We start from the raw sequence: 18,006 nt of genomic DNA, 5'->3' as shown, positions 1-18,006 counted from the left end.
CTTACTACCACTGTTTTCTATCAGTAATTATTTCTAACTTATTCTGTTTATATCTTGTTTGTGCAAAGTTGTTCACATGTCTTCATCAATATGACTGTGATATACTTGAGAACAGTGAATTTTGGGAAGAGTCAGGAATATTTAAGAAGAAGGGTGGTTATTCATATCACAAATATTTAGCTTAATGCTTAGCACAAAGGTAAAAAGTTTCTAGCTATTATGGGATCATCATAAGAATGCTAGGGTTAAAAAGATAAAGAAAGAACATTTATTTCCCTAAATAACTAAGCTTGCTCTATTCTGGGCCCAACTCATTATGCATCATTTTTTTTTCATATTTTTGCTGAGGCAATTGGAGTGATTAAGTGACTTGCCTAGGGTCCCACAGCTAGGAAGTGTTAAGTGTCTGAGGCCAGATTTTAACTCAGGTTCTCCTAACTCCAGGGCCGATGCTCTATCCACTGCACCTAGTTGGCCCTATCATTTCTATTGTCCATGCAAGATATACACACAAACATGGATAGAGGGATATGAATACATATATGATATATGCACATGAGATATAAAGATTATGCATGCATGTATGGGCTTATGTGACAAATGAGTCAAGTAGTCTTTTCAATTGTATTTCATGGACTAAACAATAAGAAATATTTATTTACTTAATTTTTTCTAAATGGATAGTTAGGGCTAACTTTAGTAAAGAGCTTATCTAGGATATTGCATTGATCATATAATCCTATGACTGTACATTTTCTTGATTTAACACAATCAGCATAATGTCATTCATAAACAGAAGCATCTGGAAGACCTCACCATTTTGTAAAGAATCCATCTTCTGAGCTATGCACTTGAGCTTTTCTATGGAAGCATTAAAAATCTTTAGCAAGCACATGTTTTGTTATATTTTACATGATATTAACAAGAGATTCATGAAAAAAAAATTGCTGAACTATTTTTCAAGGACTCATATAATTTTGACAAGATCTTGTTGAACGAGAGTCTCTAAGGTACTACTTTGGCCTACCAACTAAAATATATTTTTTTAATACTTAACAATAACACCATTGGGATCTTTATATCCTCTACAGTTTTGGTCAATAATGTGATGTAAATTAAATTACACAGATGTAAATTATTATTTACAAACTCTATAACTTCATCAAGGATAACATTAATGAATGGGTACATTATATCCATAAAGATTTCCAGATAAGAAAGGCCTGTGATTTGGTATTTATGCGTTCTAGGTTACTGGAACTTTTACTAATTTTTTTTAAACTAATAATATAGTCCAAAGTTACTTTAATATCTTCTCCTTCAGGTACTTAAATAATTAACCCACTGATGCTCACAAAATTATACTATCACTAGCATAGTCCTGTTTTTGATAAACTCATATAATCAAGCTGATTTGACATTTTTTAATTTTCTTAAACACCACCTCCACATCTTTATAAGCATACATATAACTTTGATGTTAAGAATTCAAATGTGGATGCTATCTGTTTTTATCTGTTTATGGTCTTCCCCTTTCAGTTTTATCCTTAAATGTCATCATCATGACTTTGCTTGGGAAAGTCTCTCATTAAGCTTTCAGTTATCTGGCTCTTCCTTCTGTTATACTACCTCACTATCTTCTTATAAAGCAATATTGTCACAAATCTTCTACAATTCTCTTCAATAAAATTTTATATTCTAAACTAGTCTTGTCTTTGGTTAACATGTCTCTCCATCTAGCAAATGGATCAAATATTTATAGTATTGGCAAATGACATATCAATCATACTTTAGGGATAAATTCTAAGAAGTTTTAATGTCCTTTCCTCTGTCTGATTGTCAATTGTTGATCCCTAGCAAGATTTTAGAACATATGCTTTCTATTTAAAAGTCGCAATGGATCAAAATGGGTTAAGTGTAAATAATAATAAATTAAACTTATTTATTTTTGTGATAGAAATACATGCTAACAAAAGCAGGTAAAATCTTCAGGCATAATGTATTTTGATCTTATCGAAGCATGTTTCAAAAAAAAAAAATTCCATGATTAGTCATATGACATAATGATAAATTAGACTGAAAAGCACTACTGGAATATTAATATTCCGATATTAATCGGACTGACTGCTAAGTTACCCTCAAGGTGATTGCTAAGTTATCTTCGAGAATGGAAAGCCACCATCACTGACACAATTTCTTTCAAAAATTTTATTAATGACTTAGATGGTTACAAAAAGCATGACTTACCAACTTAAGATACAAGAGGTGCAAAGTTAAGAAAGAGTTAAATGTCACAGATGACACATCCAAAATTTAAAAGTATCTAGACAAACAGATACAGACTGAAACACACATATGCTCCTGGTATAGTACACTGTGGGGTTTTAGTCAACCAGATAGGTAACATAAGCCAATGATGTGATTTAGTTAATTGAGCTATACACTAAAAATACTACCACAATCAGGTTTCATTAACAGATGTATATTTTGAAATTCTGAAAACCCCAGTGAAAGATCCTATTTTGATCAGAACATAGTTACAACTCTTTCAGAACTATATTTTTTAAAGGGACAATTGCAATAAACAAGGGAGGGCAAAAAAGGGAAACACATTTAAAAAAGGAAAGAAGAAATAGAGGGGGTAAAGGTAAATGACAATAAAAGTAGAAGACAAGATCAATGAGTTTAAAGTGAGCTTCAGAGAGCATCTTTATTACTTCTGCTGTGGATTTGTATAAGTATTATTAAACTCACTAAGAACAGGACTGTTTCATTCCTTGGACTTCTAATTTCAGTTATGTGTGTTGGTGCCTCATACAATGTAGGTGCTCAATAAATACTTTATGATTGATTAATTGCTTGTAATTTCAAAAGAACCTAAGACTTCAAGCTGAAAAGAAATTAGTATTTAATGTCCTCATTTTCGTGATGAGCAAAACAAGTAGAGAAAAATTGTTATTTGTATAGTTGCACACAGAATTAACAGACTCAAGATGAATCCAAATCCTTTAACTCCAAAACTCAGTGCTTCTCATCTAACACTAATTTAGGTCTAAAATATCCATTAACTGATTAACTCTTCTGATTATCTTTGGCTCTTCCAACTATTCTAATCCTTAAGCCTATAAAAAGTCCCCTTCTTAAAGAGATAATAGTAATTGTCTAAGCTCCAGAACAAGTGAGGAGGGGAAAATCATCTTAAAATCTGGATCTGATCTCTTGAGCTGAAGATCCTGGATACCTAATTTGTGGGGGAAAACAGCAAGCAAAATTTCAACAAAAGGAAGGACAGTAATATTATACTCACTTTCTATCATTTTGCAATCCAATGTAGTTACTTCAATTCAAAATAGTTGCATAAAAACATAGCTAGGTCTTAACAATAATTATTAATTTATTACCAATAATTAAACTGATGAATGGGGAGAGGTCAGAAATTTTTAAAAAGGCAATAGGAATGAAATCACCAACTATCATATGTAATAAAACTTAATTCTATGTTTTAACTGGCTGTACTATCCTAGAACCATAATGGAATCAGAAAAAGATAACAATATCAGAAGGTTAGGATTAATCAGTCGAAGAAATGGGACCACATGATGAAATGAATCTCAAAATGGCACCAATTCTTGTTCCAAACACATAAAATTAAGCAACTTGTGCCATTATGAGAGCAAAAGGGAAAATTAAGGTTGGAAGTGATAAGATATAAGCGAATGGGATAGTTTAAAAAAAAAAAAAACAGCAACAGAAAAACACAATAATTTTAGTCAAGAGGAAAAGAGTTTTTTAAGGAAACTTGAGAAGAAATTTTACTTCTGTTCAAGACAATCCTTTAATACCTGCTATGGGGACTCATATATATGGTGACATGTAGTAGATATTGAAGTATTTTACAACTATTATATGAGGTCAGAAAAAGCAGAATACTAATTATATTAATACTAGTTTATAAAATATTGAAAATTCTGTTATTCACAAGCTACTAGGCCCTTACGCACTACAAACTGCAAAAATAAAAGAGTTCCTCCCCAAACTCAAAAAGCTTAAAAGTCCACTAGGGAAGATAAGATATGTGTACAAATAATATAAACCAATAAGGAAAGACAACAAATTAAGTTATTTACCATGTGCCAGGCACTGGGCTAAGCACCCAGGATATAAATATAGAAAGATATAAATATAAAAGCAAAAAAGAGTCTCTATCCTCAAAAGGGCTTACATCCAAACAAGGGAAAATAGCATATAAACATAAGATGGAAAAAAGGAAAAGAGAATGTGAACAAAGAAGTCCAAAGAGTTAGAATTTTTGTGAGGGAAATGCCAAATGTTGGGGAAAGAGAGATTACTTGTGCAGGATGAGAAAATTTACTTTAGGACTGCAAATTTTGAGCTTCATGGGGACATGAACGATCAGCTATTCCATTGATATTTACTAGATGGTCTCTGGGCTAGGAAGTCAGCCAGGGGTGGGAAAGAGAGAAAGAAAGGTCATTTCCAAGAACACATATTAGAGTTTGGGGAGTTATAGTAGACAAACAGGATAGGTTTGTGGAGAACTTTGAACAGCCATGGAGGTTTGAGTTTTATTGACTAACTCTAATGGACTGAGGCTTGAGTTGATGCACTGAGGTCCCAAGCACGTGAGGCTAAATAGTAATTGGACTATACTCTATTAATATACATGCTTGTATAAAGAATGGCCCCGCCCACTCTCTGTGCAAGTCCTGATGTGTTGTATAGGAAATGACGATTTTGGTGGGTGGAGGCAGAGAGACAGGAAGAGAGGCTGGGAGAGATTGAGCCTGGGTTCTATGCTGGTAGCTGCTGGTTACATGGCTGCTGGTCTAGCTAGCTTCTTGACTCGGCTGCACACATTGCTATCGCCCTATTCTCTTCCACCTCCGATCTTTCTTCACTGAGAATAAAGATTGACAATTTTCCCCTAACCTGAATTCCTGACTCCAGCTGATTTTAAAACACACGGTCTTCACAACTAACAATGGAAAACTAAAAGTTTTTAAGAAAAGGAATGAAATTTGATTATGGACAAGTAATTTAACCCCCTTGGACCTTGGCTTCTTATATAAAATGTAAAGTTTAGCCTAGAAAATCTTTACAGAACTTTACAATCTGAGATGTCATAAATCCTAATTAGAATGGCATAAACTTCTCCCCAAACAAAATTATATGTCTAAAAAAATTAGGTAGTTTTTTCTCAAAGAAAATTTTTTAAAGATGGGGGGGGCGGAGAAGAATATAGGACTTAATAAAAGTTAGATTTCACTAGAAAGATGAGTAGGTAAGAAAATTTATGTTAAAGAGAAAACTGTCAAGGCATTAAAGAATTTTGAAAATCAATACTGAATAAAAGGATTTAAACAATTCCAGGATCTTATAATGCATGAATGAATTAATTAAAATCTACTCTCTGATGAAGTAATATGACAAGCTGATGGTAAAATATCTAAGTGCCTGAAAGTTCTAGGTAGCAAAAAGAATATTTAGACAGAAATCCTGAATACAAGTCTTATTTATATAATTTTGAGTAAGTGACTTAATCTTTTTTTTTTTTTTTTTGGATGGGGGTGAGGCAATTGGGAGATTAAATGACTAGCCTAGGGCCACATAGCTAGTTAAGTATTAAGTGACTGAGACTGGATTTGAACTCAGGTCCTCCTGATTGCCCCAAGTTACTTAATCTTTCTAAAAACTAGAGATAATATTTCACTACATACATTAAAAGACTATTGTAAGGGGAAAAAAAAATTTTTATACACTACAAAGTATTATGTAATTGTGAATTATTATTATTATTACCACCAGTGAAAGTGACATAGATATAATGTCCCAAAGTGATCATTTTTTAGTCTCTATAGTTTATGGACAAATGTTAAGAGCCCTACTCTCTCTGCAGACCTTCAGTCTCTTATATCCTCCAATTGCTTTATGTATTAAGACATCTTGAACTGGATGTCCTATAGACATCTCAAACTCAACATGAGTTCAAAATATTGAATTCATTATCTTTTCCTCAAAAACCTCAAACTTCCCTATTACCGATGACAGTACATTCATTTTTCTAATTCCCAAAGCTAACCACCTAGGTGTCCTTCTTGATTTCTCATTCTCATTCACCCTCCATATATAATCAGGCCTTATAGCCTGTTGATTTTCTCTTCATAACACCACTTAAGTATCTCTCCCTTCTCTCATCTAATACTGTCCCCATACAGGTATAGACCTTAATCACTTCATTCCTGGAATATTGCTAGTTCATCTTCTGGCTTCAAGAACTTTCCACTCCATTCAGTTGTCAAAATGATTTTTCTAAAGCAAAGAGGCAACCATGTCATCCTCTTTTTCAATAAACTTCCAGTGGTTCTCTGCCATCTTTTATAACTTCTCCCCACTACCATCTACTTTGCGATCCCATGACACTCGCCTTCTTGCTATTGCTTACATAAGATACTCTATCTTCCAATTAATTCCAGGCACTTTCACAGGCTGCCTCCCATACCTCATGAATATCTCATCTCTGTCTTCTAGCTTTTCTGATTTCTCAGTTAATATGTCTTTTACCAGAAGCCTTTTCTAATAACACTTGATTCCAGTGCCTTTCTTCCACTGAATATTTCAAAGAGGGAGAAAAGGAAATCGGGAAAGGGGGGGAGAGAGGGTTCAGGGATGAAAGAAGAAAGAAAGGGGGAAGGGGGAGGGAGGAGAGAGATACTGTTTGTACATGGGTTATTTCCATGTTGTCTCCTATGTTAGCTAAAATTTTAATGATATAAGCTCTTTGCAAATATGAAAACATTTAAAAACTAAAATTATAACAATAGCTCTAATTAGCAGATTCTTCAGCTTTAAGTTCATCAGGATCAAATGAGATAATATTTGTAAAACATTTAGAATAGTTCCTGGCACATTAGAGATTTAATAAATACTTGTTCCCTAATCTCTCCCTTCAGAAATCTGTGCCTCCCTTAAGTCAATGGGATGGGAGAGATAAAACAAATGAGTCAGAAAATATCTCTACCTCAATACAGAATAACTTATCTCAGCATTAAGTGATCTTCACACCACTCATTTAAATTATCTGTTTTTACTTCTTATTTTCTTTTTGCTATCTTGCTGTTTTTTTCTAAGTTTCACATTACAGGCAGCTCTATTCAGATTCTTTGGCAACATTAGAATCCTTCCAACATCACATCTAGCTGCTAGATCTCCAAAAAGGGAGAATTAGTAAATTTAATTACCCTTAACACTTAAGTACAAATTTCAACCATGTCTGACAGTATCTACAAGGCTGACATGCTGATTTGGGTTTTGATGAATTGCTTTTTTTCCTCCATTATTTTCTTAAAGATTTATTACAACAGAAAGTTCACTGGTGGAAAGATATACAAAGAAATGAATATGAAATAGAAATGAAAGGTATCAAGAGAATTAAGATTACAATTAAAATAGTACTCAGTTAAGTAGCACAGTATAGAGTACTGGACTTAGGAGTCAGGAAGACCTGAATTCAAATCTTTTCTCATACAATTATAAATTGTGTGATCCTAGCAAATTGTTTAGCCTGTTAGCCTCAGTTTCCTCATGTGTTAAATGGGGAAATAAACAGTACTACCTCATCATGTTGAAGTGAGGCTTGAATATATTTAAAGCACTTTGCAAAATTCACAGCTTTATAAAAATGCTGCTATAAATTAATAAAAAGGAACATTTTAATGTGTTCCTCTGCAAAGTTTAAAATAAAGGGAATAACTTATTTCATCTATTCTTTTATTGACAAAATGGTCTTCTTTAAAAAAGTAGGGTAAATGTTTCTGGCAAATACTACTACAAATACTATTTCAAAACTATGAAGGCAACTTGAAAAGGACCATCTGTACAGCCTCAGTATTTGTGAAAGCTTTCTTCCCAATCATTAACACCCCACCAAGGATTCAGTAACTTATAAGAGCTCTTATTTTGATACAGTGGCTCATCTATAATTCCTTAAGAAGCAAACACTGCCAACACTGGTTGGGAAAATGAGAATGCTAGAACCTATTAGCTTCTTTGTAAGAGACTATGGATTAATTGTGGTCACAAAAGACAATCAGTCCAGCTTCTTATCTATTATTATTCTATATAGTATATATTTACAAATGTCTGTCTGAAATATTTTCAAAGGGCAGAATAGTGTCTGATACTATTAACTGCACAATATCAAACAAAAGTAATTCAAGGAAAAGCAAATGCATTCTTTAAACAGCCCACAAAAAAAAAAAAAAACTAACCATTCATTAGATTAACAATAAAACAAGATAAAATTGTAATTTTATAGAGTACTATACCTGATTAGAACTGGCTTTTTCAAGCCTGTCAATCATTATTTCAAACTGCAGAGGCTTAATTTCCATCTTCCTGTTGAGTCTATTTAATAATGTCTCATCCTCAGAATCCATATCATAATCTGGTTGTTCATTGTCCAGATTAAAGGCTAGAAAGAATTAAAAAAAAAAGAGTCCTTCAACTTAAGGGCAAATTATACAATTATCCAATACTAAATATAGTATCAAGAATCAAAAATTAAGCTGAAACAATGTAAAAGCACAAATTATATTAGCAATGTGTTTTATAATCTACAGTTTTATTACAAAAATTAATCTCCTTGGTGTCATGGGAAGTAACAGCAATATTTTTTTAAATTTTTCTTTTTTATTGTAAATTCAACAATTAACGCAGATATTATAAAAGAATATGAATTCCTATCATATAACATGTTATGTTTAGACACATGTGTGTGTGTGTGTAGAGACAAAGCACTTTGCAAACCTGAAATAGCAATTATTATAGAGATTTAAAATACAATATGTGCATATATGTATGTATATACAAGCTTTAAAAGATAGTTTTAATAAATTGATATTATTCTTTATGTATCTTCCTTCTCTTGCTTTTGTGCACCTTATACAATGAGATATTAATGCTCTTTTTTTCCATGTCCATCATTCCCTATCAACTCACATTTCTATCCAGTAATTGTCACTAGAAAGTGACAGTCATGGTTTTTATGTTGTTGTTTTAAGAAAAGCTAATAAAAATGATTTTTTTAAAGTTTAAAGAAAAACACCAAATGTAAAGGAATTATGCATCTAAATGTATAAATATGACCTCAGATATATTAACTCTTTAAATAACCATTTCCCAAAGTTCAATGAATACTTGATCTAAATCAGACTTGAACAAACTTCCTGAGGCATATCTAAAACCATGAAAATGTCTAAATGAAAATTTTTTGCACTCAAAATTATTTTGAGAGATTTGATATGTATATATAAAGGTAGTTCTAAACAAAAATAAAAATACTTATTTTGAAAGATTTGATATGTATATATAAAGGTAGTTCTAAACAAAAAAGTTTACAGCAAATGGAACTAAGGACATAAGTCACTTTAGAAGTAATAGAAAAACTAATTATAATATTTAAAAGATAAATAGAAATTAGTGTCTTAAGTCAGCTATCAAAAAAAATTCAAATGTACACTTACATGAAGTCAGTTTAGTCTTTGTTTTTGTTTTGTTTGTCGAGGAAATGGGGTTAAAAGACTTGCTTGGGTCACACTGCTAGTTAAGTGTTTAGAGTCTGAAGTCACATTTGAACTCAAGTCCTTCTGACTTTGGCACCAGTGATGTATACACTGCCATCTAGCTGACCCTCAAAACTTAGTCTTAACATCAAACAGTAAGAAGTTTTTCAGGAATACTTTAGGCTCCTGAGAGTAATATAATATTTGATTCATAATAAATATTAATCATAACATACATACAAGGATAATATACAAGGACAGGAGAAAAGTCATTCTGGAAGGCATCTGAAATATACCCCCCAAAGCTCTGACCCAACAACTAGCCCTAACTACCACCAAGGAGAATAAAAAAAATTGAGAAGAGGACTCCCATGTACAAAAATATTTATAGCAGCTCTTTTGTGGTCACAAAGAATTGGGAATTAAGGTAAGGGATGCGCACTGACTATGGAATGGTTAAGAAAAAGTTAGCTAATTTGAAATATAACAGAACATTATTATACTATATATAAGGAATGATGAAGAAAAGAGTTGGAGAGGAACCTGGAAATAATTGGTATTAACTATTTATTAGAATCAAGAGAACAGTTTATGCAACAACAATATTGTAAAGAAAAACAACTTTGAAAGACTTAACAACTCATCATTTCAATGACCCCAATCATGTTTTCAGAGGACAAATGATAAGTATAATAGCCCTTCCTGTTAGAGAGGTGATAGATTAAACATAAGAATTCAGACACACATTTTTTGGATGTAGTCAACAGGGAACATTCTTCTGTTCAACTATATACATTTCTGATAAAGGTTTCAGTCTTTCTTTTTCCAATGCCCCACCCCAAAGAAATTATAAATGTTTATTAGGAAAAAAATATTTCTAACTTAAAAACATATAGCCAGAGAAAAACATACAAATAATAGAAGCAGTCTATGATTATATGGATGAAGAACTGGCCTTGGAATAAGGAGACCTGGGTTTAAGTTCTGCTTCTGATGCATACTGTCTTTGTGATCATGGGCAGATCACTTAAAACTACCACCAGATGATTTTCTGAAACTCCCATGTTACAGATAAATTGTAATTCAAAGAATAGAGAGAATTTCCACAAGGGGAATTGCACACACACAAAAAATCAGAGAAACCGAGTTGGAAAGGAGCTAAAATACCCTCTAATTCAAGCCACAAAAAAAAAGGAATTTCCATTATAAAATACCCAACAAATGGATGTATAATAACAGGTTCAAACATTCAGGACTATGCTGATAAAAGTTTGCATCAGCTAGGTGCCACAGAAAATAGTATGCAGGGCTTAGAATAAGGAAGATTCCACTACATGAGTTCAAAATGACCTCACATACTTAATAGTTGGGTTACTCTGGGTAAATCACTTAACTCTGCCTCAACCTCCTCAACTGTTAGAATGAGCAGAAGAAAATGGCAAGCCACTCCAATATTTTCTGCCAAGAAAATTCCAAATATAGTCACCAGGGATCAGAGACAACTGAACATTAACAACAAAAAAGTTTTAATCAATATTTAATTTGTCCTACTTTCAGTTCAAATGCTTTTGGTTAAACACTAAGTATGCCTTCAGCTTGCTTTGTTTTATTGCTAATTGCAATATAAAGAAAAGTCAGATAATACAGAGAATAAATTAGAGTCTCTGTGTTTTGTCAGAAATCCCAACTTACGCAAAGAAAATCTATCCCTGGTGCACAAGAGACAGGGAATGTGAATATAAATATTTGGAAGTAAATAACATAATACTCTATTTAGAGGGAAGAAAAACCAGATATTACTACTTCTTTCTTTTTAGATTCAAATTATGAATTTAAAGAATTCAGAAAAATTCACTCATTAAGCACTGTGCCCATTAAAACACAGAATACCAATTTAGGAAGGGTGTCTTTCGTCACTGAAGATTCTCGAATATATGCTGTTTACATTGATATAGCATATGTTAGCATTTCACAAAAATTCCATAGAACCCTGTTGTTTCAGGTGATGAGAACTGAGGTCCTATAAGAAAACTGTTATTCTAAGGAAGGTGTCCAGGAAACTGAAGACAACAGTGTCACTGTCCAAATGCTAGAGGTGAACCCTAGTCCTGCATTCTTCATCCTATTATCCATCCCAATTGTGAGAAAGATTTCTATACAGCTCCTTCTGACTTCCTTCTGATTATAAACTCAATACCTGGGGATCCTTTTCCTCAGCACACACAGACATGAAACTTTCTACATAGCTATTTCACCAGTATATCTCCTCACACTTTTTGCTTCATATATTTATCCCACACTATTCCGTTCATAACAGACCTACCACAAACCCTTTCCCTCTCCACCTTACCCCAACGCTACCAGGGAAAGGAAGGGTAGTAAGCATTTACATTGTACAGTGCCAGGAACTTTAGAAATATCTCATTTGATCTTCATAGCAACCCTGTTATGGAGTTGAGAAAACAAACAAACAAATGTTAAACGACTTGTCCAACAAGGTCACCTAGTTAAAAAGGTCTGAGGCTGGATTTGAACTTCCAACACACTTTCTACTGTGCTACCAGTTGCTTCTATTATAGCACCCCTTCTTTACTACCCAACGTCTCTAATTCACTACTACTATACTACTATTCTACTATCTTTATTCAAAGGAGTATGACTGACTTATTATCTGTGACTATGGGGACGTCATTAAACCTTTTAGTTTTTTCATTTATAAAAAGATTTATCACTATTTGTGAGGATTAAATGACATAATATAGATATATATTTTGTAAAATATCAAAACCTTATAGAAATAATGACTTATCATCAAAATTATTTGTACCCTATAGCTACATAAAATACCTGCTTAATACATATTCTACCACTAGAGAATCTTCAGTAATAAAAGGCATCCTTCCTAAACTGGTGTTCTGTGCTTAGTGGGTGAATTTTTCTCAATTCTTTGAATTTATAATTTGAACCTAAAATGAAAGTAGTAAATGTATCCAGTTTTTCCTCCCTCTAGACAAAGTATAATGTTATTTACCTCCAAATATTTAGACTCAAATGTCTGAGTTACTCACACCTTTCATTATCAATTTTTTACTTTAACTGTATTCAGATCACCTCTTCTTTTTTGCCTGTTTTTATTTTTATTTTAATTACAGTGCCCAGCATGTATTCTCTCTTCCCCTTTGTATATCTTCTCTTCTCCAACAGAAAAATAAAAACAATAAATGGTGAAGATCAATTTCATTAGCAGTAATGTTTACTGGAACCACAGATTACTACATTCTATGAAATTCACTTTTACAAAGAGAAATCTCAAAACTGGAAGAAATATGAAGCCATACTGTTTAACTCTTACATGCACACAAATCCTCTCAACTAGTCATTTAGCCTTTGCATAAATACCTGTATTTACTAAGAGTTAATCTACTATGTATCCTCTGAGGTAGCCCATTCTATTTTTGGATAATCCTAAACTCCGGAAATAATAGGAAAATTTGCTTTATCATTGTTTCTACTTCTGTTCTAAAATAAGTAGAATGAGTCTAGTCCTCTTTCACATGACAGCCTTTCAAATATATAAATTCAACACTAGGGTTTCTTCCCTCTGATTGGAATAAGTAGAAATTGTGTAAACAGAGTTCTTCTCTAATCTCCTACCATGAAGAGTGAGGGGGATTAGGAACACAGCAAAAATCAAATTCATCTCATAATTTCTCAATTAGCTGACCTCCTGGGTTTTACTATCTCCAGAAACTTATCATTCTGCAAGATGAAATCAACTCTGACTCATACCTCCATCACTCATTTCTTACCCTGATAGGACTTTATCATGCTCCTGGAGCAGGATATTACCTTCCCCCAACTCCCACAACCCTCAGCTTCAGTATATGTTATTTTCCCCCTTAGGCCGAAGATTCTTGGAAAACAAGGGCTGTCTTATGCCTCTTTGTGACCCCAGTATTTATAGTACAGTACCTAACAAAAGGAGGTACTTAATACATGTTTATTAACCCATAACTCCTCTACTGCCTATGGGCTTGCCCAAGTCTTTCCTGTCTGGGAATATGCCCTAGACTATTATTCTGAAACTTTCCTCTTTCATTTCCCTAGGCTATTTTGGATCCCTCTCTGTCTTTTTATCAGTTTCTAGGAATTATGGGACAGTAAGGCTTTGGGGAAATCACCAGCTTTCTAAGCCTCAGGCTACAGTTAATAATTTGTAAAATGGACACTTGTATTACTACCACATAAGGTTATTGTGAGGAAAATACTTTGTAAACCTTAAAACATTACATGACTTGCATCATTAATATTATGTATAGTAAAGAATCCCACAAAGATTTTTGTTTTCCCCCAGTCAATAACAGCTACTTGTTTGCATTCAAACATTTGTTAAGAGCTCACTATATGCCAGGAATGATGATAAGCACTAAGGATACAAAAAAAGGTAAAAAATGATTTATGATCAAATGTCATACATTGCTTAGAGACAAAGACAGAGAGAGAGAGACATAAATGAAGGGAATGACCCATTAACTGGTATGATATGTAACTGTGCTAGGATATTATTATGCTATAAGAAATGAAGAAAGGCATAGTTTCAGAAAAACCTGGGAAGTCTTATATGAATTTATATGTGGAACTTACACATGGGAAGTTATATGAATTGATGCTAAGTGAGCAGAAACAGGGGAACAAATTACAGAGTTAACAGTATCACTGCAAAAATAATGAATTATAAAATACTTTGATACTCTGATAATCAATATAATGATCCACCATAATTCTGAAGGATTCAGGATGAAAAACTCATGATTATAAAAAATGCTATCAACTTCCAGATAGAGACCTGAAGGGTTTAGAGTGCTGACTAAAGCATATTTTTGTCTCTTTTACTTTCCCTTTTCCCCTTGAACAGGGCTAAAACAGAAATATGTTTTTCATGACTTCACATGTATAGAGTATTATATTTCTTACCTTTTCAAGAGGTATTGGAAAAGATGGAAGAAGGGAAAGATTCAGGAACTGAAAATAAAATAAACTGGAAAAAAAAACCAGACCCATAACATAGTAGCTTAATGGAAAGAATGCTAGAGTTGTAGTCAAAAAACTTGGATTAATATTAGTTTGTAAACTTATTGGTTATGTGACATAGATAAAGAGATGTGTATAATACATTATGACTACCATATGATATTTCTCTCCATTACCCTCTGCGTTACATGCAATCTGATTCATTAGCAATTCTTTTATTCCATGATTTTTAGCCCTATCATACTGCCAAAAATACAGATCTTTTAAAAAGATAGCATTATTTGTCAATGAATAGCTTGGGATTGCTGAATAAAACTAAGCAACTTCCTCAATGCAAATAATATTACTCTCTTCCTTGTATCTAATTCTGCATCCAGTTTTGGCATTGTTCAGTTAGTGTGGCAATCCATACATACATATGGATTAACTCAATGAACTTTCCTTCAAACTGAATACTGAAAGAGGCAACAGGCCTACTTCATCTACTTGGTTTTTACTGTAAGGATCTTTAAATGGAATATCTTAGAGCACATGTGGATCTCATTTTAGAAAACCTGAACTACTGCGGGTACTATATCCTTTGTAAATAGGAACATCTGGAGGAAATCAGCAACCATATGGAATCCTGTTTCCATCTGGAAATTCTCTATGATAGTAGCAAAAAGTTTTGCCAAGTATACAACTCCATTAGACCTCTTAATTGATTACATTATGTATAACAGGTATCATATTTCTTGCCTTCTCAATAGATGGAGAGAGAAGTAGAGGGAGGTAAAAAAATTTGGAGCTGAAAAATCAAAAGCAAATTAATGATGGTTGCCGTTGATAATTAACAAGTATCTCTCATTATAGCAGTAAAAGAATATCATCAGGATAAATTTAAAACTCAAGGGACCTTAGAGGCAGTCTACTACAATTCCCTCATTTTACAGATGATATTAATGAGACCAGATAAGTGATTTGCCCATAATCACATAAACAGAACCCCAATTTCATAATACCAAGTCCCGCAACACTAGATGACTTCTGAAGTCCCTTTCAGTTCTAAACCTGAGGGTATGTTATTTCTAATTAATTGCTCCTAAAGGCATAACGAGAAACAAAAGGCAGTTGTTATAGAAAGGGCTGACCTAGGTAAGATATGAAGTCCATAGTTTTGTAGATGGATCCAAATTTCCACTATGAAAAGACATCTAGGTGGCTTAGTGGATAGAGCAATGGTCCTGGAGTCAGAAAGACATGAGTTCAAATCCAGCCTCAGACACTTACTAGCTAATAACAGCATCTACCTTCCAAGGTTACAGCGCAGATCAAATGAGATAATTATAAGGCACTAAGCAAAGGCTAGATGGCCACTTTTTTTTTTTTTTTTTTAAAGCACATTCTACAAAGAAGTGGAGGTAGCTAATGGATCAGTGGACACTGAGGTAGAGTCAAGAAGACCTGAATTCAAATCCATCCTTAGCCACTTAGTCTATTTGCCTTTATCTCCTGCAGAAAGAAATGGCAAACCACTCTAGTATCTTTGCCAAGAAAATCCCATGCAGGGACACAGAGTTATACATTACTAAACAACTAAATAATAAAGAGTTCTCAGTCATATATATGACAGACTAAATGACCTTTGGAGTTTCTTCTAACTCTGAAGCTCTGCAAATCCTCCACAAATAACAGAACGAACAGTACACAAGATAAGCTGTCATTTTTTTTCCTTAAAAAGGTCCCAAGAGGAAACGTCATATTGATTTCTGTGATGAGGGGGTTCAATGGACTACTGTGTAACTTAAGTTTTTCCAATTAGCCATTATAACAGTTAAATGTAATAGGTTTTATAAGAAGTTTGGGAAATTCTTTAGAATAGACCTGATTCAGTAAAATATAAACCTCTTTGAGGGTGAGGATTGTTTTCTTTATTTTAATATCCCTCTGGGCCAAGCCAAGTTCCTTACACATAAAGAGTGCTTAAAAAAAATGCTCATAATTATTTAATTGAACCTAGACAATAAAATAGTATAGCAGAAAGAGGGCTAAATTTGTAATCAGAGGACCTTGGTTCCAATCACAATATAACAATTTGTTACCTTGGACAAATCATCTAAGCACTTAAGATGCTTAGTTTTCCTCAATATTAAAATATTAAGATTGGACTCCAAAATTACTTCTGGCATTTCTACAATACTATTATTTTAGGAATAACTAATTCAATTCATAAGCATTTATCGAAAGTTTTACCATGTAAAACTTTGCTAGACACTAGAGATAAAAACCTAAATTTCAAAACAGTCCATGCCCATGAGGACTTTGTATTCTCACAAATAAGTTAAGCATAACTTGTATTCAGGATAAATTTGAATAAATTTCTGAAGGATAGAGAATAAGAACAATTCGAGTAAACCAAGCAAAGCCTCTGTAAGCAGGAGCACTTGAATTGAGCCTGGAATCATGGATTCCAAGCAGCATGAAGAAGGAAGAAGGGCATTCCACACATGAGGAAGAGATTGTGCAAAAGCATAGGAGAAAGAGAGAAAATATCACGTGTATGAAATAGAATGTAAATCACTGTGATTGAAAACAAGAATACAACAGGGAGGTATGTAAAATCATTTTGGAAAAACGTTAGAGAATCAGATTGTGAAAGGTTTTGCCAAAGAAAAAGATTCAGACAACAGGGAAAACTATACTTTAAGAATATTAATTAGGCACCAATACAGACAACAAAGTAAACTGCAAGAAGGGAACTAATTGCTAAGCTCTTAGGAGAAGTGGTGTGGACCTGAACTATGGTAGTGGTCCTGTGAGAAAAGAAAAGACATGATATTCTGTGGAGATTTGGCAACTGATCAGATAGGAGACTGATGGGGAAGCAAGATAGGTCCCTAACTGAAAAATGATCAAAGAATATAAACAGGAAGTTTTCAGAAGAAAAAAAAAATTAAAGCTATCTATAGTTATATGAAAAAATGTTCTAAATCACTATTGACTAGGAAAAGGCAAATTAAAACAATTCTCAAGGGACCACTTCACAATAATCAAAAATGACAAATACTGGAGGAGATGAGGGGCAAATAGGTACGCTAATGAATTGTAGTTGTAACAGTGAATGGATCCAACCATTCTGAAGAATTTACAAAACTACACCCCAAGGGCTATAAAACTGTGCATACCCTTTGACCCAGCAATACTCTTTAACTCAGCAATATCACTAAAAAGTCTGTATCTCAAGGAGGTCAAAGGAAAGAGACCACTCTTTTTGTGAGACAGAGGAGGGGCAAAGAAATGGAAATTTAAAGGTTGCTTATCAACTGAGGAAGGGTTGAACAAGTTTTGGCATGTGACTGTGATGGAGTACTATTGTGCTGTGGAAAATGATGAGGGTGTGGTTTCAGAAAAGTAT

At 33.3% G+C, this 18,006-nt stretch overlaps 1 protein-coding gene across 1 annotated transcript in view; it reads right to left on the bottom strand.

The window, feature by feature from the left end:
- EPC2 (enhancer of polycomb homolog 2) overlaps positions 1-18,006 on the bottom strand; it is a 166,654-nt gene that overhangs the window by 66,666 nt on the left and 81,982 nt on the right. Inside the window, exon 3 of the mRNA XM_031960047.1 lies at positions 8,346-8,491. Within this exon, the coding sequence (XP_031815907.1) occupies positions 8,346-8,491 (146 nt within the window). The remainder of the gene's footprint in view (positions 1-8,345; positions 8,492-18,006) is intronic.

Source organism: Sarcophilus harrisii, chromosome 3, assembly GCF_902635505.1.
Source record: "Sarcophilus harrisii chromosome 3, mSarHar1.11, whole genome shotgun sequence".
Taxonomy (NCBI): Eukaryota; Metazoa; Chordata; class Mammalia; order Dasyuromorphia; family Dasyuridae; genus Sarcophilus; species Sarcophilus harrisii.
The sequence above is the reverse complement of the archived record's forward strand: the minus strand, read 5'-3'. Positions and strand labels throughout refer to the sequence as shown.